This window comes from Gymnodraco acuticeps, unplaced genomic scaffold, assembly GCF_902827175.1.
Source record: "Gymnodraco acuticeps unplaced genomic scaffold, fGymAcu1.1, whole genome shotgun sequence".
NCBI classification, from domain to species: domain Eukaryota; kingdom Metazoa; phylum Chordata; class Actinopteri; order Perciformes; family Bathydraconidae; genus Gymnodraco; species Gymnodraco acuticeps.
Window position 1 is genome coordinate 1,535,093 of NW_022989913.1, and position 23,031 is coordinate 1,558,123.

Below are 23,031 nucleotides of genomic sequence, written 5' to 3' on the forward strand. Positions count from 1 at the left end.
ATAACCCTCTCTGTAAAATCCTAAATTGCAGGATAGTTTGGCCATTAAAACGCTTTATGATTAGATTTCTAGCGAGAAGTATATATTGTACTTTTAGAATCCACGTCCAGTCGTTATGTAGGATCTATAGTTTGATAGATATTACGAAGATGATTTGAGGTTTCGTCAGGAGAACGTGTATATGCGGCAAGCTTCCATGTAAAGTTACGGGTTGAAAACAGTATTTCCGGTCTCGACGTTTTCATAATAAAACCAATGATCAAATGATTTAACAGTGATATCTGCAGTACTCATCCACTAAAAAAAAAAATCATACTTTATTCCGAGTGTTCTTGCTTTTCTCTTTGAAAGTCATCACATAACGGCATTGTAATACACGGTTCGGCTGCATTACATATCTGCCGTAGATATGTATTTATAGAGTCCTGATCAGAAGACCTTTTGACAAACTGGAAGAGATGCCGCCAAAACTGAATACGTGACGTGGACCATAAAATATCAACAATTAAACAACATCTTCCATTTCTTTTCACACAATACGTCTCCTTGCAGTATCAACACTAATTCGGCTGACTTTTATATTTGATCCAATTAGTAGATAGTCTGTATTTACACCATAACGGTGCACAGCTGATAGAAAGGGATTTTTTTTGTAGTTTTTAAAGATATTACTGATTTTCTGAACTACCTTTCCAACTCCTCATGCAGATGACTGTTACAGGTCTATACAAGTTTATGGTACAATGCATAAGCTTCACATTGAGAGACTGAAACTGTATTTTCCTTTAGCGTTCTGTTTTAATTTCACAATAAAGTGAATAGTCATATTATGTTTGATATTATTATGTTTTATTAACTACACCACTTGTTTTTTAAACCGCACCTCCTAGTGGTTAAAGCGCGTTATTGAATGTAGTTGTTGAATAAGTTTAATTTTTATGAAAACATTTAAATATTAAGAGTAGCCTACATACAAAATAGGGGTCAATGATAGAAATATAGAATAGAAAATATCAAGAAGATACTGTAGTGATCTCTACAATAAAACAGTTTAGTGCAGGACGTCCAAAGATATTAACAGGAGGATGTGCAAAACAGACAAACTGATAAGGCTGAATTTTACTCAGGTGTAACTAAAGTCTGATTTAAGGGTTGTTTATATTTCACATCATTAATCAGAATCTGCAAAGTAACAAAAATAAATGTAGTAGAGTAAAAATACCAGGTTGACCTCTGAATTGTAGTGGAGTAGAACAAAGTAGTACATGTTGCTGTAACAAAAACATTTCCCAACTTGGGATCAATAAAGTATCTTATCTTAAGATGATCGATGGCTACTGCCATATTTGCTAAATGTGCATCTGAACCTTGACAAGTGCATGTTTCAGGCTTATCAATTAACAACAGGAGGGGTCACAGACCTAAGACCAGCTGTTAAATAAAGCTCTTCTGACCTTAGCTGTCATGTGGGTATATTAATGCTGCCCATTATGGGCACAAGCAATTTTCACCCATGTATTAATTATATGTTTTAAATGTGATAACACCATTACATTACATTGCATTTAGCTGACGCTTTTATCCAAAGCGACTTACAATAAGTACATTCGACCAGGAAGACACAACCTTGAAGAAAACAGAATCATATAAGTACATCAGGTTTCATAGAGCCAAAACATTTCAAGTGCTACTCAACTGGCTTTAGATAAGCCAGTCCTTTATTAGTATATAAGTGCTTTGTTAATAGTTCTATCGCTCGAAGTGGAGTCGAAAGAGATGAGTTTTCAGTCTGCGCCGGAAGATGTGCAAGCTATCTGCTGTCCTGATGTCAATGGGGAGCTCATTCCACCATCTTGGAGCCAGGATAGCAAACCCACGTGTTTTTGCCGATGGGAACTTGGGTCCCCCTCGCAGCGAGGGCGCAGCGAGTCGTTTGGCTGATGCAGAGCGTAGTGCACGCGCTGGGGTGTACGGTTTAACCATGTCCTGGATGTACGAAGGGCCAGATCCATTCGCAGCATGGTAAGCAAGTACCAGTGTCTTGAAGTGGATTCTAGCAGTTACCGGAAGCCAGTGAAGGGAGCGGAGGAGCGGAGTGGTGTGGGAAAATTTAGGAAGGTTGAAGACCAGACGAGCCGCTGCATTCTGGATCAGCTGCAGAGGTCGGATGGCACATGCAGGTAGACCAGCCAGGAGGGAGTTGCAGTAGTCTAGGCGTGAGATGACGAGAGCCTGGACCAGAACCTACGTCGCTTTCTGTGTCAGCTGGGGACGTATCTTCCTGATGTTGTAAAGCGTGTATCTGCAGCAACGGGTTGTGGCAGCTATGTTTGCAGTGAAGGACAGGTTGTTATCTAGGGTCACACCCAGATTCCTTGCAGTCTGAGTCGGGAAACAACTGAGGTGCCGATGTTGATTGTTAGGTCAAGAGTGGGACAATCTTTTCCCGGAAGGAAGAGCAGCTCAGTCTTGTCAAGGTTGAGCTTGAGGTGATGAGCAGACATCCACTGAGAGATGTCAGCTAGACAAGCAGAGATGCGTGCGACGACCTGGGTCTCTGAGCGGGGAAAGGACAGAATTAATTGGGTGTCGTCAGCGTAACAGTGGTATGAAAAACCATGCGGGCTAATGACTGATCCGAGTGAGTTTGTGTACAGGGAGAAGAGGAGGGGACCAAGAACAGAGCCCTGAGGGACCCCTGTAGTTAATTGACAAGGGTGGGACTCAGACCCTCTCCAAGTCACCCTGTACGTACGGTCTTTCAGATATGAGGTGAGGAGGGAAAGTGCAGAGCCTGAAACTCCAAGTTTTTGGAGAGTGCGAAGGAGGATCTGATGGTTCACCGTGTCGAATGCAGCAGACAGGTCCAACAGGATGATGACAGAGGAGAGGGATGCAGTTTTGGCAGTGTGCAGTTCCTCCGTGACAGCAATGAGAGCAGTTTCTGTGGAGTGACCTGCCTTGAAACCAGACTGGTGCGGATCCAGAAGGTTATTCTGATGGAGATAACAGGAGAGTTGTTTAAAGACAGCGCGTTCAAGTGATTTAGACAGGAACGGGAGGAGAGAGACAGGCCTGTAGTTTATAACATCAGACAGGTTGAGAGTAGGTTTCTTTAGGAGAGGGTTTATTCTTGCCTCCTTGAGACTGTTTGGAAAGTGACCAGAAGTTAGAGAAGTGTTGATGAAATGGGTGAGAAACAGTAGAATATCAGGAGCGATAGTCTGAAGGAGGTTTGAAGGGATAGGGTCCAGAGGACAGGTGGTAGGGCGGGCAGAGGTAATGAGGGTAAGAACGTCACTTGGAGAGAGAGGGGAAAAGGAGTGTGTTTCGTATCCCCTAAACCTCCAGGGATGTATACAGTGTAATACTGGCAACTTCTAATTGTGGGAAATACGAAAACGTCTTATAAAACTACAATTCCCAGTAGAGACGTGCCATAGAACATATTGCGAAACACACAATAGCCAGCATGTGTAATTCTGGGGGGGAGGGCTGGGCTGGACCCGTCCAAGTCCAGTTTTGGATAGTCTGGCGTGGTTCCATTCCATTTCAAAGAGCTGTTTGACATTCGGCGTAACCTTGTCGCACTGCCACTCCAACATCCAATCACAGAGGTTGAGGGCTAATCACGGGGTTTGTAAAGCAAGGCGGATGTTGTAGTCCCAAACGATAGCTGGGGATTCTGAGTAGTGTAGTGTCTTCGGAAACTCTGTAGTGTCTAAACTCCGAAAAAACAATTTGTTTCTCCGAATCGAAGGTTAAAAACACAAAAGCATTGTACACAATTTAAACCAATCAATATTGTGTAATTAACAAGGATAAACTGATGTTTTTTAGTGGATGAGTAATGGAGATATCACTGTGTAATCATTTGACAGTGTGGGGAATACTTCCGGTTTTATTATGAAAACTTCGAGACCGGAAATACTGTTTTCACCCATGCTAACTTTACATGGATCCTACACATCCACTGGACGTAGATTATAAAAGTACAATATACACTTCTCGCTAGAAATCTAATAGAAAAGCATTTTAATGGCCAAACTATTCCACAATTTAGGATTTTCCAGAGGGTAATTTGTGAATAAACGACCCTCCGGAGCGTTTGCAATCGACAGGAGCATGTTGTTTCTTACACGACCACTAGAGGTGCTACACTTTAAAACGTGAGTCTGGGTCGTATTTAGCTGCTGAACAATCGACCTATATGGTCGTTTTTTGTAGGAGGACAGGCTGGCTCGACAGTGACGCCAGAGTTCAACTCCCGCCTGCTCCAAATAAGGGCAAAGAGGCGGAGCCGAGGCGGGACCTGCTGCCACCGAGCTGGAAGTTCCAGAGCTAGCTGAAGCTACCAAGCTAAGCTAACATGCTCCCCATCTGCACGCTGCCGTCGCATTTTACGTTTCTAAGATAAGCGGACATGAAACTATTCAGCAAAACTATAAATAATAATCTAAGTTATTGAGCTTTTAGCATAATACTTCAGAATCTTAAAACCCCTTAACGTTTGTATGCAATTGTGCTAAATTCAACACTGGAATCAAGCAAATATTAATATGTTTGCATGACATTAGTTATTTATATTTTGATATCACTTAACTATACGTTTAATACATTTAAGTCAAGCTAAGGTACATGTGATGGTAGCTAGTTAGCGCTCTTACCTGTGAGGCCTCCTCCAAACAGCATAATAACCAGACTATCATTAAAACTAAGTACCAGTTATAGATCCTTGACTTTAGACAAACAATTCAAAAGACAAAATGTATTTAAAGACCAATCTTTATTTGAATGTGCCTCTTAACCTGAGATATTAGTTATACAGTAATAGTATTGACAATCTAACAAAACTGAGCAACTCAACAGTCAACTTTATGTTTCTTATTGTCTAAAGCATTTATTATTTTCATTTTCCCAATCTCATATTCAGTGCGGACGGATTGAGACAGCATGGTGTCCAGAGAGCTGCTGAGACTTCAGGGAGAAACCTCCGTGTGATGGACGTCCTGTCTGTTGGTGTGGAGAGGACTGAGGGTCTTTCCTCTGCAAGGAGGACCGGGGCTGATGAAGGAGCCCATGCTGGGCAAAGCTGATACCAGCTGCACAGGCCTAGTCGGTCACTTTATTTGACTAAATGTGTTTAATACATTTAATAGGTTTACACCTTCTGTCCATATGTGCTTTTTATTTAAAACATTTGATTAACTTTTGGTTCACATTTCAATAAATTGTATTTGTATTTGCACTCCTTTTGTCCATTATTCTTACTGAAAATGTTAGATTACACATTCACATCTGACTGGACATCAGATTGGCCCATCAGATTGGCCCCATTTATTTCTGACGTTGCAAAACAAGGTACATGTTGTGAAGCTCATAAAGTGAGGCAAATAGAAATAATCAGCTGATGGAGTGTAGATGTGGAAATAGCTGCATTCGATCAGCTGACTGTTTTTACAATAAAAGTAGTTTCTTAGTGAATGTCCTGTACTGGTCTTAAAATCTCTTTAACATCAGCTTTTAATGTTCCTCTTGGACCCTCAGAGAAGGAGAAAATATCCTGTCTTTCAGGCATGTCCTTTCCTAACAAAAATGACAGGAAACATAAAACATATTATTGCAGAACAAGTGTGTTATTTATGAAAGTGGTGTGTTTGTGTGTTTAGGGGCTGTAGATATGATTATTTTGTAATTGTAATGGTTTTTTTTTATTTCAACAATGAGCTACAAAGACAATCAGATTATGAATGAACAGTATGAAGTTCATCAACATTGAAATATATGTTATTATCAAAATAATATTGAACTGTTATCAAAACGTAGTGCAACTGTAGAAGCTTGCTCTGTTGTCTCACTGAAAGAATCACTTTTACCACGTTTTTTCAGACAATATTGAGAGATAAATAATAGCAGTTCTCACTATGTGTTAAATATCTTTGCCTTCAATACATTAAATTAGAAAGCTGACAAAGTCATATTGCTTGTTAACAATAACATCTAAATGTAACTTTTTGCATGGATAAAACCCTCAACTTAACTGATGTGTAGGTGATCTAGTATTTAGTATTGTTTAATGGAATGTATATCAGTGTATTCAAGTCAATACTTCATTCATTTAAACCAATATCTTTCTTGATTCTTTGTACAGTATGAAAAAAAGAGTCTTTGTACCTGTGCTGAAGTTCACTGCTGTGAGGAGTCCAGTTCTGTCTCTCACTCTCTGGTCCAGCCTGTCTGCATCACCTGGACACCATAAACAAACAGATATATATATATGTAAAGTACCATGTGTACAAACAATATAACTGATTCTCTTCTGTTGAACATGTTGGATTGTGTATTGTCCGAGTCAGGGTCCTTTTTATTTTACTGTAACTTTGGAAGTTGTGTTACCAATGCTTACTGTTTATTTGATACCCATTTGGTAATGAAATTAATAAAAACAACAAGGTTTGGGTTCGTTCTTCAGATGACTGTGACGTTAACGTGTAAGCTCAATAATGCTCCAGCTCAACCAACCATATTGTAATATCTAAGTAATCATCTTGAAATATGACATTAATAATTGTAATATACACACATCTTATTGTGAGGTTGATTTCACATACACTACTTCGACGTTAGCTTGTCTACATACTTGAGCATAGCCAATTTAAATTAACCTTAGCGATGCATACAGTTCCTATACCTACATAATAAAATATCTCTCTAAGTTACAAGGATGACCTTATTTTATCAACCTCAAGCAGAAGCCGTTTGTTCTACAGTATTATCCCACTTAACGCTTAACACTTGTCTATTTCATTCTAACCTTTATATACAGTCTATGATTTTAACTTGTAGGCTACGATTAGCATCGTTAGCACCGATGTAGCTACCACTCGCTTACAACTAAACCAAGCCTTACCATTCATTACGTAGCCGATTAAAATCATTAACACATAAATAAGTACTCGAATTTCACTTACTGCAAAACCGCATTCATGCACCGTCTGTTTTAACCGCAGAGCGAGTCACAATAGTCCGATATATAAGCATGAAGAACAAACAACCACGGCCGGCTTCAAGTTGTGTTCCCTGGATGAGCTGAGCAGGCAGAGTCCCTGTAGCTTCACGGAGCAGGTAGCAGAGAGACAAGAAGCTAGCAGCAGCAGTCACTTGACAGAGCCGTCACTCAATGTGACCACGCCCTAATTTATGCAAAAACGTTAAGACCTAATATAAATAAAAGGGTCGTGTTAGAAAACAATTCACTCACAGATCCATAATCATGAAGGTTGAACCTAACTATATTCATAATAATATTTATTGCATCCATGGGTAGAAACATGTTTTTTTCTGCTGTAAAGTTGGGCATTTTAACATGGAGGTCTATGGAAATTGCTCCTTTCTGCAGTCAGTCCCTATCGGCCAATATATGAACTGCAGTGTGTGGCACTTCCGTATTGGCGTCCCGGCTCTTCCCCAGAGTTTGCCGCTTGGATAAAACTCTTCTCCGTTCCCCTGAGTCCTGTTTTACATCACAGGCGTGTTAATGGAGATTGCCTCTGTTTTTTGCATAATGCTATTTTCCAGCAGTACTTTGAGTATTGAGTGCAATGCATTTTGTATTTTTGTGAATGAATAGTCATTTGAGAAACACACGGACATGTTGACCTTTGTTTATATTTCTCTGAGGGGTTGGCTCTACAATACAGTAACATGACATCCAGAGATAAACAATACTTCACCTTTCCTGGAGAGCTGTTGATGCGGATGGATGCGGATGCTACAGATGCTGGTGCCTCCTCTCATCACATCCAGTCTGATTTCAGGTTAGATCCCCGGATATTAGACTCAAATGGCCCGACATACTCAGAGAAGTGGCTATTTTCTATAGTTGTAAATGGACTGCATTTCATACAGCCCTTTTCCAGTGTTTTGTACCGGTCAAAGTACATACAAATCAGCATTAACTCCATTTACACAGAGGCCGAGACTGCCATGCTCAGTAAAACTCCCCCCCCCCCCCATACTGTTGGCCATGCCATCGGGAGCTATTTGAGATTAAGTATTTTGAGTGTCCTGCACAAGCATAGTGGGCATATCCCCCCCCCCCACATCCCCGAAATTCTCATTTAAACAAAACAAATGTTTTATATGTTTGTCACACGATGGTGTTCAGTTTACCAGTAGGCTATGTTATGCATTTTCCACACCATACTATTAGTAATATTCTCAATATAATCCTATCCAAAACAGCAATATAACTGCAACCTCTTACTTAAATACATTCCCAGGAGGTGTGATTTATTGTTGGGATATTGGTTGACATTAAATTGACTATGCGCAGATCCTAGTTTTATTTTATTATTTCTAAATGATGACACCACTCTAAAATATGTTTGTGTGTGTTCAACTACTATATGTAAGGAGGTGTTTACCATGTTAAAAGGTTTTCCTTGAATTAGTATTGTTTCTCTTTGTATATGTTTTTTGTATATTTGTTGTGTTTTTTTACACCCAGATATCAGCTATCAATCTAAACAGAAAGGATATTCATGTGTTCATATGTTGCATCTTCTTTAGGGATGTCGTCTATGGACAAGAAGGCTTTTGGGAAATTGGGGCTCCAGGCTGTTTGCTATTACACGGTTACAACCCTCATATCTGTGTTCATCGGCATCGTCCTGGTTGGGAAATCACACGGGAACGCCTCAGCGCCCCCTGGTGGCGAGGTGGAGGCTGTGCAGACTGTCGATGCCTTTCTGGATCTCATCAGGTTAGTGTGCATCATAAAGGATCAATATCTAATACAAACAATCATTAAATAACCTTTACTCTCTTTCTTTAATTTACAGAAACATGTTTCCCTCAAATATTGTGGAGGCTTTTTTCAGGAAGGTGAGACCTGCACTGTTTTTTATTTGTTTTTTTCCTACTCATAATCCTGCTTGATTACAATGATGATATATTTATTTAATTCAGTATAAAACTGTTTATTCCAAAATCAAAAGTCTTGATGTCAGCAATCTGACTCAAACAAGTAAGTTCAATAAGAATTATGTTTCTGTTCTTTGTAGTTGTGATCAAATATTTATATTTATCTTATTAAATACAACTGTTATTATCATGACTTTTAACGGCTTTACTGGTAATCTTGCAGATGACACACCGGCGATGCAAGGCACCTCAGAAGGAGTCAATATTTTGGGTTTATTGGTCTTCTGCATTGCCTTTCGACTTATCCTGGATATGGAGAATTAGGCAAAACCTCTGAGGCATGTTTTTGACTGCCTGAATAAAGCCACTATGCATCTGATCAATCAGCATAGTAATCTGGTAAGAGAAACTTCCAACATTAAGACTGTGAATTCAATTATAATCATTTAAAGTTTGAAATGTTGACCCCTTAATTGCGACTAAGCCAATTACTCTATCAGTGAAGTTTGAAAAAAAACTAAAACACAGTACAATCATCATTCAAAAAGATTTGCTGGCTTTTACAGTGCTTTGCCACACTTTTCTCATGCAGGTACTCCCCAGTGGGAATCCTCTTCTTGATCGCAGGACAGATTTTGAAGCTGAGAGATAGTAGGGTCTCCAGATTGCAATGTATGCTCTCACTGTGATCCCTGGACTCTTCATCCACAGCTTGATCATCCTCCCCCTCATCTGTCTCATGGTCACACGTATGATACTCGAGGCTCTTTCCACAGCCTTTGGGACTTCATCCAGGTGAGCTGGAATTCCAGTTTTCATTGTTGTTTACAGGCTACAGCATAAACATTACAGTTAAGATGGATCAGGCGTGAGAAAGTATACAATCTTGCACTTTTTTGTCATACAGCACTGTGACTCTACTGATCGCCATCCGCTGCCTGGAGGAGAATCTCAACATGGACAAACGGGTGACGCGCTTTATGCTGCCTTTAGGGGCTACAATGTCCATGGATGGCACAGCACTTTAAGAGGCAGTAGCTTCCATATTCATCGCCCAGATTTATAATATGGAGCTGGATCTGGGTGAAATCATCATCATCATCAGGTATGATTAAATAACTTTATCTTTCTACATTGTATGTAAATTCATTCTTGCATATTCTAATGATTCCCGATGCAGCCTCTACAGCAGCAGCTATTGGGGCCTCAGGCATCCCACAAGCCGGCACCGTAACCATGGTGATAGTGTTGACATCAGTTGGACTCCCTCTTGAAGGTATTTCTTTTATCATCAGCATTGACTGGATGCTGTAAGTGTGTGTGAGTGTGTTGCCAGAATAAAATAAAAAAGCAACCATTAGTGTAAGAAATGTTCTATCAATATTTTGCTGTACTTAATGTGTTCAATGTTTCTTGGTAAAATGTGCATATGTGTTGTTGAGAAGAAAGCACAAAGTTACACATATTCTAAAAACAACATTGGACTTCCTACATTTATATATGTGTTTGTGGTGAAGTCACACTCACAGTCACATGTTCCTAACTTTAGAACTTCCTGTATTTGTTGATAGAGATTATTTGAGGACGACCACCAACGTGCTTGCTGACTGTATCGTGTGGGTGTTGTGCAGCATCTCTCCAGACATCAGCTGCAGAGCTCCAGTCTTACAGAAGAATGCTTAGTGGAAGAAAACAAAGAGAGACTTTCTAACTGAGAGGTAACACCACAGTGCACTCCTGCTATTCCTGCAGCAACAAGTTGAGATTCGTAGTGAGGTCAAATTCAAGCTGAAATTATCTTTATTAACATGCACAATGGCACTGGTGCAGACGTATAATATTGAACTTAAAATATACATGGACAAATAAATGAGTAAAGCTACATTTTTGCCACTTTTGATGAGGTTTTATGGTTTGGAAAGTATGTTTGAATTAAACAAGACTCTTTATTAATATACACAAATTACCGCACTTCAAAATATCGTATCAAAGATTTGGTAATATACGGTCAAATGATTCCTTAAAGAAATATTATTGAAAGCAACTGCTGTAACAATGTCTTAATTAACTCATTAAGTACTGATTGATTAACTAATCATTGACTCCTGCTTGTGTTGCCTGAACAGGATCTCACATGTATTATTCTGTCTACAATGTGTGGCATTTTTTACATGATAATTTTGTACTGCTTCTGGGGAAAACACACATTCTGTCATCACGTCTATGGTATCCCTCCTGAAATACAAAGTCTATGATGGATTCATTTAGTTTGAAATGTGCCGGTGACATTTCTTCTGTACCGAATGATTGTGTGCCAAAAAAGGTGATCAGACTGCAAGCATCCTTCCTACTTTCTGTAAACGCTACAGGGAATTGACTAATTTGTTATTGCAAGAAGTGGGTAACCTTTCATTTGAGCAAATAATGACTATTTTGATAGCTTAATAGTTTGTTGGCTTTTCATCATAGTCAATAATTACTCAGTTCAGTTTTTCTTAAAAATATGTCAATTTTTTGAGTGAAACGTATATTGTAAATAAATTCAATTTAAAATATTTGTTTACACCATTTATTCTGACTGTGGAACAAATCACAACAGAAAACAGAAAATATACACATCTTTCACAGGATATCACTTCCATCACTGCCATATATTATAATTTAAGAATATTTACATATATTACAACACCACATCTGGGACTATGCACATTACTCATTAGATGCAACTAAGTGTTAAAGGGCAGCTGGCTATTCATGCATCAAACCCTGATTTACATTGTATTTTGTATGTACAGCCTGACCCTGATGTGTCAGTGGCAGCCGCAGCTTCCTGCCACCATGTCATTATACTGTTTCAACACCACATTCTCTGCATCATCAAAGTAAAGCAAGTTGATGGAGAAGAGCTTGTCGGGGACGCAGCAGGGTGTATCGATGCCTTTGATCAGCTTCAGAGCGTTGATGATGGACTGGACGGTGGCGTGGTTGGTGGGCCTCATGTTCTGACCCAGGGGGAAGGGGCAGGAGCCTTTGCAGTGGTAGGCGTTGTAGCCGCGAGGAGACACGATCCAACCCGACCAGCCGATCTCCTCAAAGTCGACGTAGAGGGGCTGGCGCTGGCAGGGCGAAGAGGCACGGTCCTCCTCGCTGTAGTCCAGGGAGCGGGCGATGCGGGGGGGAGGGCCTGACATGGGGGCTGAGGGCAGGTCGGAGCTGACTTCTGTATCGTTCGGGTCTGTTTAGAGAAAGGAGAGCATTTTTGTTAGAAAACAGTCAGTATATACACTATTTTCTTCTGAATTGGAACACAGCATGTCATATTTCATGTCCTTTCTTCTTATATTGCACTTATTCTGAAGGGTTTTGGTTGTCAGCAGCAGAAGAATGTTTTGATAGCCAATAATAATTGAATGTCAGATTTTACTCTTACTATGTTTCTGATAACTGAATTAATTTACAAGGGTTTCCCCAAGGCCCCACAATTCTTATCTACGCCCCTGCTCATCAAGACTGTGTGTTGTTTTACTATCACTGGACATAATCCAATCAATCAAATGACATTAAGTTGACCTAAACTCACCAGTGTTTTCTAGAGTAGTGGAGCGGCTGCCATCGTCCGTGAAGAGGACCAACATGGGCTGTTTGCTCTGGTGATGGTTGCGTCCTGAAGCGAAGCGGATCAGCTTCAGATCCATCTGACTTCCTCCAAGAGTCTGAACCACCACATGGAGCCCCAGGTTACTGCGTTCATCGCTCATCCAGGAGCGGACCTATAAAAGAAGTTCACATTAGTCAACTACAACTCAGCTCAGGCAGGTCTGTAAAGAAAAGTCTGTATATGTGATTGAAGGCCTTAAAGGGGAGTAAATACTTACTGCTTGTGTAATGGTGAACACTTCCCAGCCAGTAGAGTGGATTGGAATCAGTCTAGAGGACAGCAGCTTCTTCTCCTGTGTGTTGTTGTTTTTGCTGGTGTCAAGCAGCTGATAAACACTAACCTGAATGAAAAAGAGGTAATGGATGATTAAAGTTCTGTCCCTGGAGGAGATGCATTGTGATGGGTTTAAAGCATTTCATAACATTGTTACCGTAATGTTAGTGAATGGTACATACCTGGCAGAAATGGTGTCTGTTGAATGTCAGTGTAGCCTGAGGTCTCAGCTTGAACAGATGCAGCTCTGCAGTGAGAATCTTCTCAGTTCTTGCAACCGTGGACAAATTGAACCTGAACTCCACCTGTTCACTGCGCACTGCAAATGAAATGATAACATTAGAAACAAGAACAAGCGTGACCCTATTTCATTGACTAAAAAAGCCAGCAAGAAACGCATGCATGCATGGATAAAATCTTACATTTGTCAAAGAAGCTGCGCACAGTATTCCCCTCCAGCAGATACGGGTCCTTTGTCACACCGTCCACATCAGCAACAGTGTTGTACAGATCGAGCATGTACTGAGGTGGCTGTTTGTGTCCATGCATAGCAGGAGGATCATCCATCCCAAAAACTTCCAGAAGTCTCTTGATTGCAGCTGAGCGTACTTCCCCTGACTCGGCGGTGAACTGATTCTCCAGGTAGCCGAGTGGAGGCCGTGCAGCGATGGTGCAAACTAAAGCGGCAAAGCTGATCACAAACAGCAACATGTCTGAAGGTAGAGTAGATTCCTTGTGCGTCGGTGTCCTCGGAGCACACAACCGGCCAGATAGTAACTTGGAGTTGGAGTGACTGCAGGATCCTGGAAGCTTGACTTTTTATATCAAATGCTCCCGTTCACTCTTCAGCCTTGGTAAACAGCAGTAAAGATGCTATTTGGCCGCCAATGTAAATCGCCAATCAGCCAACATAAAGGGAGACTAATGGCGGCGTTAACAAGGTGTGAACCCGATTGTAGATTTTATTCAAGCCCATTGTCCCGACGTCTGGTAATAAATGTTCAATAAACTAATTTCATCCTTTGAAATAGCTTGGTACTTATGGACCAGTGTCTATGTTGTGCAGGAATACATTTGATGTATCATGCAATAGGAGGTAAATGCAAGAAATGTCAACAGAATAAACCTGAAGCTGATCTCTTGAGGAAGTGCATTCACCATGGGAGGTCGACGGCCACTAAATGAATCCATTAATTTAGAATAAGGGGCACAGTGCCTTAGGTGGAAACCAATTACTTCGATAAAGAGACGGGTGTCCCTGTCTACACCTCGAGAGATTAACATAACTGCTTATCCTGTGACTGCTGGATAATCACCACATTTGTAAAAAAAAGAACTCCAAATGCAATGCGGTTAAGCTAAAAAGATTATTTCAACTTTAGTCAGTTCAATCATTTCCAATCCTAAAAACACCCCCCTTATTACATTCTCATGTTACTCAAGTTAATCAAGATAAGATAAGATGGACCTTTATTAATCCCCGTGGGGAAATTCAGTAGTTTAACAGCAACAGGGTAAGATTGAAAAACAGGACAGCAAATGTTCCTTTGGGTGTACATTTCCTGAAGATTTAAGAACATAATACCGTGCAGACAATTGTGTGTACACTGAACATGTTATGGTTCCATTCAGTTTACCTTTCAACACATAGATACAGAAATATGTATACATAAGATAATGCATTTTAATCAACCCTTAGTTAAAGACAACAATCTTAGTCATTCTTTTAACTTAAAAGTTTGTTTTTGTTTATTTGTATTTCTTAAAACCAACTGAATTCCTTCCTATTTGTCTGACAAATGGCGCACTGTGCCATTTGGTAACTTTGATCTTTACGCACAATTGCAAGAGCAAAACGTTTGTTTCCCCAGCTGTAATAAACAATTAGAGATCAAAGTGTTGTCTACATGACACCTTGTAAGCAAGTCATAAAACTTCTTCTCTTAAGATGACAGAAAAAAAAACACAAAAGAGTTTTTCGCACGTTGATATGAAAATAAGGAGCTATTAGCTACCTGCACGTGTGTTTTTTCAAAGGGACATTTGCAAAACTGGTGGGCTTTTCATGTGTTCCATACCGGTGCTTCTTCAACGGCTGATTTTAGCTCTTTGATACTTTAAACACTCACTTAGACACATACTGGTTTTGATTTGTTTCAGAATGTTTTTATCAGATTGTCTTACATCATGTCAACAGAGGTGGGAGAAGTACTCAGATATTGTACTTCAGTAAAAGTACATGTACCAGAGTGTAGAATACTATCTGAAAGTCGAAAAGTATTAGCATCAAAATAAACTTAAAGTACCAGAAGTAAAAGTACTTATTATGCAGATCGGTCCATTTCAGAATAATATATTTTACGTTTTGATTATAATGATTGATGCATTGAAGTGTTTATCACAGCTGGTGAAGGAGCAGCTCTTAATAACTTTGTAAACTGCAGGGTAGCTTCTGCATTTACTCCAGGTGTAACTAAAGTCTGATTTAAGTGATCATATTTCACATTATTAATCCAAATCTGAAAAGTAACTACAGGTACTGAATAAATGTAGAGGAGTAAAAGTAAACCATTTACCTCTTAATTTTAGTGGGGTAGAAATACAAAGTAGCATAAAAAGGAAATTACTAGTTACTTCCCACATCTGCATGTCAATGTCTTGTGACTGTTATATTTCCTTGTTTTTCTTAACTCAAACCCCACAGTAATAACTTTTTTTAAGTAATGATATTGATATAATAATGTTAAAGAAGGCTACACCTTGTATTTGCTATGTGGGGAAGTTTCTCAAGTGCTATTTGAGGTTATATTTCTTAGAAATATTTATTTTGTCATCGTTTTTTTTGGTACAAATACGGTGTTCCAGTTAACAAATACCTCACAGATTATTGTATTAAATTTATTTACAAAATTATCATTTAAACATATATTACATATAATACAAAAATACTTTAGGAGAGCTCATTCTTAAACGGATGTCAGAGTTTTTGGTGGGGTCGACAATGGACTGTTGACAACTCCTGAGAAGGGATTTGAAGTGGTTTCCAGTAGGGGGCGCTGTGGTCAGTTTTGACAAAGGCAGGATGTGATGGAGAGGATAGTGCGTATCTGTCCATGCTGGTCGAGGAAGCTGTGGGTCTCATAGCCCTCAGGAACACAGGAGCTGGACTGTTTTTCAGCCCACAAGTGGCAAACTGCTGGATCAGATTGATTTCTGCAAAATAAAATTGAAATAAAATGTAATTCCCTTTGTGCTACACATCAAATAAGCTGTTTGTTACCAGAAGCATACATAGAAAAATCAATAAAATGCCTTAATGAATGCCTCTGTTTGGTTACACTGTGAAAGTTAACTCCAGTATGTGAGGTTCTTGTATGCTTATATCAGCTTATGCCTGTCAAGTTTGAATGAAGTCATTATGAGTGTCAGTACTTCCACTATGGGATACACAAACACCATGCATTAAGACATGCATTAACCTGACCTGCTGCTGGCGCGGTGATAACAAATTCATACTGTGCACCAAAAAAGTTGTAAAAAACTCTAAAGCTTTAATTAATATTAAAGTTGAAAGACCAAATGTCATTACATTTAAATTAGCTGGCACTTTCTCTTAAAGCAACAATAAGTGTAATTGTGCATTGTAAGTGCTGGTGCCTTAGTCTCAATTGTCTTACATTTTGTTCAAAATGTACTGAATATTTCAGGTTGAATTTAGGGGAAAGATGTTTAAAACAAGTGCACATTACATCTAGAATACTTTAATTTGAAAGTGCTGAATAATGTTGCTATGATGCAGGTTTTCTTTTATTTGTCTGTGCACTATTTTCCCTCTCCAGCCATTCAATCAAAGTCCAATGATATTTTGAAGGAACTACATTACATTACATGTCATTTTGTTGGACGCTTTTATCCAAAGCGACTTACATACATTCAGTACTGAACTATTAGGTACATTTGTAATGGGGATCTCTTATCATGCCATATAACTTCATATACAATTATATACGGTATTTTCTTCTGCTTTGTTCTGAGAATGAGGCAGACTTCTGAAGGAGGGACATTTGGTTCAGGAATGTAACGCTGACGACATGCTGAGTGCAGAAAGTGTCAGAGCTCACAGGCAATTGTTATGAGAGGGTCCGAAGAGGTGTGGGTGTGTGGCAGCTGTGTTCATGCTTACCTAAGAAGGCATCGGGTTCCTGTAGTGCAGCCTCCCAAACATCTGCCAACGTCTATTTCCTGTGGAAAATTAGCAACACACAGAGAGGGCAATCAGCACAGCTGGTCACAAACATTGACCCAGTGGAGCCGGGGCCCAGCTGTTGTTTACGGCTCTGATCCGACACCTGCAGGGGCCATTTGTGTTTGCACAGTCACACCCTTGGTGCTGAGGCACAGCCAAACACCAACTCTGTCCATAAAATCAGTCTTTAAATCCTTAATCTAATAAATCATTCATCAAGTTAAGTCTGGGGTAAAGATAATAAATAGTTATATCAATCTTTGTGGTATTGATCTGATTGTGGATGAACTTCGCATTAAGTGCTTCAAAGCTTTTGTGAGGTTTGATAGAGGATAATGAGACTAAATCCTAATTTGCTACAATTGGGCCACAAAGCAGTTTAAATCAGGTTTCGATTGTATTTTTCTGAATTAAGTTGAGCTGGAACTCAAACCTGCCAGTCTCTGTTGTGTATTGTTGCTGGCTGTGCATGAGTTTGGCCAGTGGATTAGCTTGATTAAGTGCTGTCTTCCACATGAGAGTCTGATGAATAAAGATACTTCATTACTGTCTGGCACCCGACAAGACCCTCGTTTCCTCTGAACTCCACTACAATAGAGATAGTGTGAAAACGGCATCACAAATGAATCACATTTGTGGTGTTAAGTAAGCCATGGTAATCAAAGAAGAGATGAGAAGGCTGGAGTTGAAGTCATGCACATTTTCTATGAAAGTTTTATGTTTATATTTTATGAAAGTTAAGAATGTACACCTACTTTAAGTCTCTCCTCTTTGACTCCATCGTTGTGGACTACTTCATAGTGATACTCCATGTATGGGACCCTATAGCAGCTTTCTTTCAGCTCACAGGACACCACTGTCTGGATCAGCTCCACTTTGTTTGGGGTTTCCACCGACTCTGAGTCAAACTTAGTGGGAACACAGGAGAATCCCTCTGTGAAGGATTAAGAAAGGAAGAAATTGAGTTATATGGGCAGAAGGGATTACATTACATTACATTGCATTTAGCTGACGCTTTTATCCAAAGCGACTTACAATAAGTGCATTCGACCAGGAAGACACAACCTTGAAGAAAACAGAATCATATAAGTACATCAGGTTTCATAGAGCCAAACATTTCAAGTGCTGCTCAACTGGCTTTAGATAAGCCAGCCCTTTATTAGTATATAAGTGCTCTGTTAGCAGTTCTTTGTTAGTAATTCTATCGCTCGAAGTGGAGTCGAAAGAGATGAGTTTTCAGTCTGCGCCGGAAGATGTGCAGGCTTTCTACTGTCCTGATGTCAATGGGGAGCTCATTCCACCATTTTGGAGCCAGGATAGCAAACCCACGTGTTTTTGCTGATGGGAACTTGGGTCCCACTCGCAGTGCGGGTGCAGAGAGTCGTTTGGCTGATGCAGAGCGAAGTGCACGCACTGGGGTGTACAGTTTAACCATGTCCTGGGATCAGCTCAATAATAATATCTGATCCAAATTAAAACAAAAACAACACCAGATTGGCTTTGGGATCACTCTCACCCTAATTGATAGGTCTTTTAAATTACTAGAAAGCAATTTCACAAGTTTGTATTCTGATTATGTTACAGAAAAGGGTTTGATGAAGTGATTTTAATTAAACAGACAAACTCCTGAGTAAGTACAACTATTGTATTGTGTATGTTCATGTAGCTTGAATTGTGAAATGGCCCAAAAATGAGCATTGGGACTTTAATTGCATCAGCATTGTGGTAGATTCTGATGAAAGCAGTCCTGCTTCGACTATGGGCCTGCAGTGACTATCACTATAACTAAAGTAGGCCTATATCCTGTTAGGTTTTTTGTGTTTTTTTAACACAAACATGGTGCAGTTTCATATTATTAATAGTTTAACATGGTGACACTGTTGCCTATACCTTCAAATTAGTTTTGAGGTCAAACGATGATGTCAAATAAAGATTTTTTGAACTAGCTTTACTTAATGTTTTCTGTTCTAGTGAAAAATATCTTGCATCGTTATCTCCCTTAGATAATAATAGACTAACTGACTGAGTTCTGTTCAACCTATGTGTGTTAGGAAAGTCAGTCATATTTCATCTGATCAGCTGCTCTGCGCGCGCGCACACACACACACGCACGCACACGCACGCACGCACACACACACACACACACACACACACACACACACACACACACACACACACACACACACACACACACACACACACACACACACACACACACACACACACACACACACACACACACACACACACACACACCTGGTGAACCCTTGGACCGGGAGCAGCCTCCCACGTCCAGGACAGCCTCATACGGTGTCTCGCTGTAGTAAGTCCTGAGCGCGGGCACGCGGAGGCACTGGGTCAGATTGATCTCGCACTGGCACTCCTGGATGATCTCCACCTCGCGGGGTCCCTCCAGCAGCAGCAGCCGGTCCACGCGCACCCCGGTCGGCTCACACACCTGGTTCATCCCGCAGGAGGGCATCCGGCCCTGCGGCCCGGGGCTCTCTGGAGCTGAGGGTCCGCGCGCCCTCGTCTTTTGTAAGAGAAATAAGATATGTCAGAGCATGTTTCTGTGTCCATCATTGTGAGTGGTGGAAATTATTTGCAGAGTGCTATTACAATTAAAGTGCATTCATAATAATTTAAGAGCTATGCGGAAAGTCCTACTAAAACCATCAATATATCTTACAGAACTATCATACATCCTTTAAAAACAATATACGTGATTTGATGGCGCGTCAGTTATAACGTCATCCTAATGTCTATTTGAGTTTCAGTAGATAACTTTTACAATCACACAGGGACAGCGCCCCCGTGTGGCCACCTGGGGAAACTCAACTTACTTTTTTACTCCTAAGAAATTCCAGCATTGAGGAATGTCTGGAGTATTCCTGCTGCCCTGCTTCATGTGAGGGCCTGGGTGCCCCCCCACAGTGCGACCTGCACACCCCCACATCCACACTGACAGGACTCCCAGAGATGTCTGTGAGGAGAGTCACACAAAATAAATTTGAGGTCAGACAGCAAGATTAATAACATATAAAACATACTTTTTTAAACACGTAAGGCTAATCATGTCAGTTGCTTTTACATGTTTAAATGCTCCGACAAATTATACTGTGGCTTATTTTAGAGGATTGAAGACTTGCAGTTAATTGCAAATTACTGCTTTTACTGAAGAACATGTGGTTGGGTGTTACCTTCTCCAATGTAGACAAAGTGGCTCTGTCTCTTGCAGCACAGCCTCTGTGTGATCAGGTTTCTGTGATCTATGTGTTTACTAAACACTCCGGTCACTAGAAAACACAATCAGAAAGTTAACACTTTTATGCTTTTACTCAATGTATACTTGTATAATGTCACACTTTATATATTTCCCAAAATAGGCAGATTCAGATCAATGGGATCACACTGTTTTACACACAAGTTAAACTTAGGACACAATGGTTCAGAAATCCATATGTCCAAGTCTTTAGTTAATCAAAAACTGAAATTAGCAGGTACTTACGCCCAGACAGGTTTATTAATGTTTAGAATAATAGCTTTACAAGAAGAAAAATGAATGTTGGTGTCATGCATGACTATTATTCAGTGCAGCATCACCCCATCCACTACACTCATGTTTACCAATGTTATTACAAGGGATTGCAGGTATATTTGATCCGGTTGGTGTCAGTCCAGTCAGTGAATAGCTGCTTTAATACATGTCACAGCAGCAGCAGAGAATAGAGTAAACAGTACTTACAGGTCAGGTGGAGGGCACACAGGAGGAGAAGAAAAGGTCGGGGTACATCCATGGCTTTAATCCGAATCTGCTCCTCAGCTGCCAGATACTGAGTGTCCCTCTGCTCACTGATGCCTCTGATATTTATATGGGATCAAGCTTCAGCCCCAAATGTCATCCGAAAACAAGCTCTCAGACTGGTGTAGGGTCAGAAAAAGTGAGAGCTAATCAAATTTCCATGCGGAATGCTTTGTGGGATGGAGTTCTTACAAGCAGGGGCCTGCACTTCAAAGGAAATCTCCACAGCCTCTCTGTTTCTGCTGCGAGGACCGAGTGGCTCGAGTGTGTCGACCAGCCCGAGCTCTCTCTAATGAAGTGTTTAAGTAGCCTCGAGCCATTAAAGCGTCGCTCATTCAAAGGCCTTAATCATCTTTTATCTCAGGGGGAAGGTGTTTAGCACCTCTGACTTAAAACAAAACCCGGCCCAAACACATAAACAGGATCAGCATGGGGGCCTGAGCCTCCCCTTCAGAAGCCCCAGCACCTTTGTGTTTATTCAACATGACACCAAATGGCCAGAGCAAATCCCAGCTTCTTTTTCTCTTCAGAGAAAGGGGCTAAAAGAAGTATTATAATAACATAGATTTCAGACATTTCAATCTCTGTGTATTTAACATTTTAGAGTTGAATGTAAGCTTAAGAACACAGTAGACTGGCAAAAAGGCCTAGAATAAACCTCAAAAAATTAAAAAAAGGGCGACATAGATACCCTGTGAAGCTTTATTTACAGGCATAACACATATGGTCCAAATAAATCATCTTAATGTCAGGAAAACCACTTTAATATGGTGTAACGTTGGCATTTGACTTATTTTTCAATCATATCTCAACAAGGTGTTAATCCTTCTTTGAAGTGTTGATATGATCCCCTCATTTTCAGCGGGATCATCGTTCAGAGAGCCATCAGCACTCAGACCTGTTGATTAAGGTGACGCCTTCAACAGTTTCAATTGTGGATTGCTTTCACAAATCCTATTGAAATGAATCATAATCCTGGTTGAACCCAGATATAGTTGTAATCACTTGATTGAATTATGCAGATCATATGTTGTCAGGAAACTCTACTATAAAGATGACCACAATTGTTTTCCAAACTAAAGGGACCCTGCGGGAGAGCGGGTCCACACAGCTGTAATGTTGTTATTGATTTATAACTGTGTGCTTTGTTTTGTAAAATGTGAAATAGACTCACTTCAAAACAAATAATTGACTGTTCAGGGGTCAGAGGTTAAAAAGTTTGAGACTCATGACCAACAATCTAATGAAAAGCTGTGTGGTTTCTGGATCTGCTGATTGTCTCAACAATATAAGGACTTTAAATGTAAACCAGCACAATTCCTTGAGAACTGAGCAAAGTCTCTCAGTTAGAGAAGATATTGAAATACCACAGAAAGCTCCAAAGAAATTATAAATGGACATTGTGCTGAGATTGTTCATCAAACTGCCTTGTCCAAGGTCAAGAATGAACCTTTTTTGTATCACTTGAATCTCAAAGTTGACCCCCTGTTTATCAAAAATACTAATATATTTTAAAATACATTCCCTACATGAGTATGGTAATTTTGAACAATGTTTTAAATTATTATATTAACTTGTTATTTTCAATATAATTTGTCTTTAGAGACAGAGTGAATATAAAACCTCTTTTGTAAAAAGAATGTTTCCTGAAACCTTTGATAAAGTGAAGTCAACATTTACTGACTTTAAAGAATGACAAAGATCTCCCTACTTTCATTAGAGTCATGAAGTATTTCTGTCACATGTTAGAACAGTTATTTATGATCCTTCAAATGTAGCAAAGAGAAACTGGCTTTCATGACAGTGTTTGGGCTAAGGGGTAAACTGTACCAAATATGATGGCAATAAACATAATGTCATTTTCAAATAACTTTGAGGTGTGCAATACTTTACGACCGATTTGACCTCTTCCTTTTGGCTGTTGCTCTTTCTACGTTCCCATAAAAATGATTTATTATAAGAGTATGTTTGAGTCTTTCACACCAAACTTGCACAGACTTCTGTTAACATACATTTCTAGATGTTACAGTAAGTTAGGGAGATGGCAGCGATTTCACTTTTGATGTTAACAAGTTTGTGCTTTTTGGTCTTTATGTGCTTAATATCCAATTTCTTGTAATTCATCAC

The 23,031-nt window shown here is 39.9% G+C and overlaps 2 protein-coding genes and 1 pseudogene across 2 annotated transcripts; 1 reads left to right on the forward strand and 2 right to left on the reverse strand.

Annotated features, from left to right (window-relative positions):
- The first annotated feature begins 7,462 nt into the window (after positions 1–7,462).
- LOC117542220 lies at positions 7,463–11,574 on the forward strand (annotated as a pseudogene).
- Positions 11,479–13,698, reverse strand: admp (anti-dorsalizing morphogenic protein). The gene is made up of 5 exons (XM_034209780.1): positions 13,279–13,698; positions 13,039–13,175; positions 12,801–12,923; positions 12,506–12,695; positions 11,479–12,160 (listed from the first exon to the last, which is right to left on the reverse strand). The coding sequence occupies exons 1-5, from the start codon at positions 13,565–13,567 to the stop codon at positions 11,736–11,738; spliced, it is 1,164 nt and encodes a 387-aa protein (XP_034065671.1). The 5' UTR covers positions 13,568–13,698; the 3' UTR covers positions 11,479–11,735.
- A 2,042-nt stretch (positions 13,699–15,740) lies between these two features.
- Positions 15,741–21,202, reverse strand: im:7138239 (uncharacterized protein LOC497366 homolog). The gene is made up of 7 exons (XM_034208461.1): positions 20,848–21,202; positions 20,303–20,398; positions 19,946–20,085; positions 19,359–19,635; positions 17,858–18,036; positions 17,040–17,098; positions 15,741–16,069 (listed from the first exon to the last, which is right to left on the reverse strand). Exons 1-7 carry the CDS (start codon positions 20,897–20,899, stop codon positions 15,919–15,921), a joined length of 954 nt encoding a protein of 317 aa, XP_034064352.1. The 5' UTR covers positions 20,900–21,202; the 3' UTR covers positions 15,741–15,918.
- Positions 21,203–23,031: the final 1,829 nt, after the last annotated feature.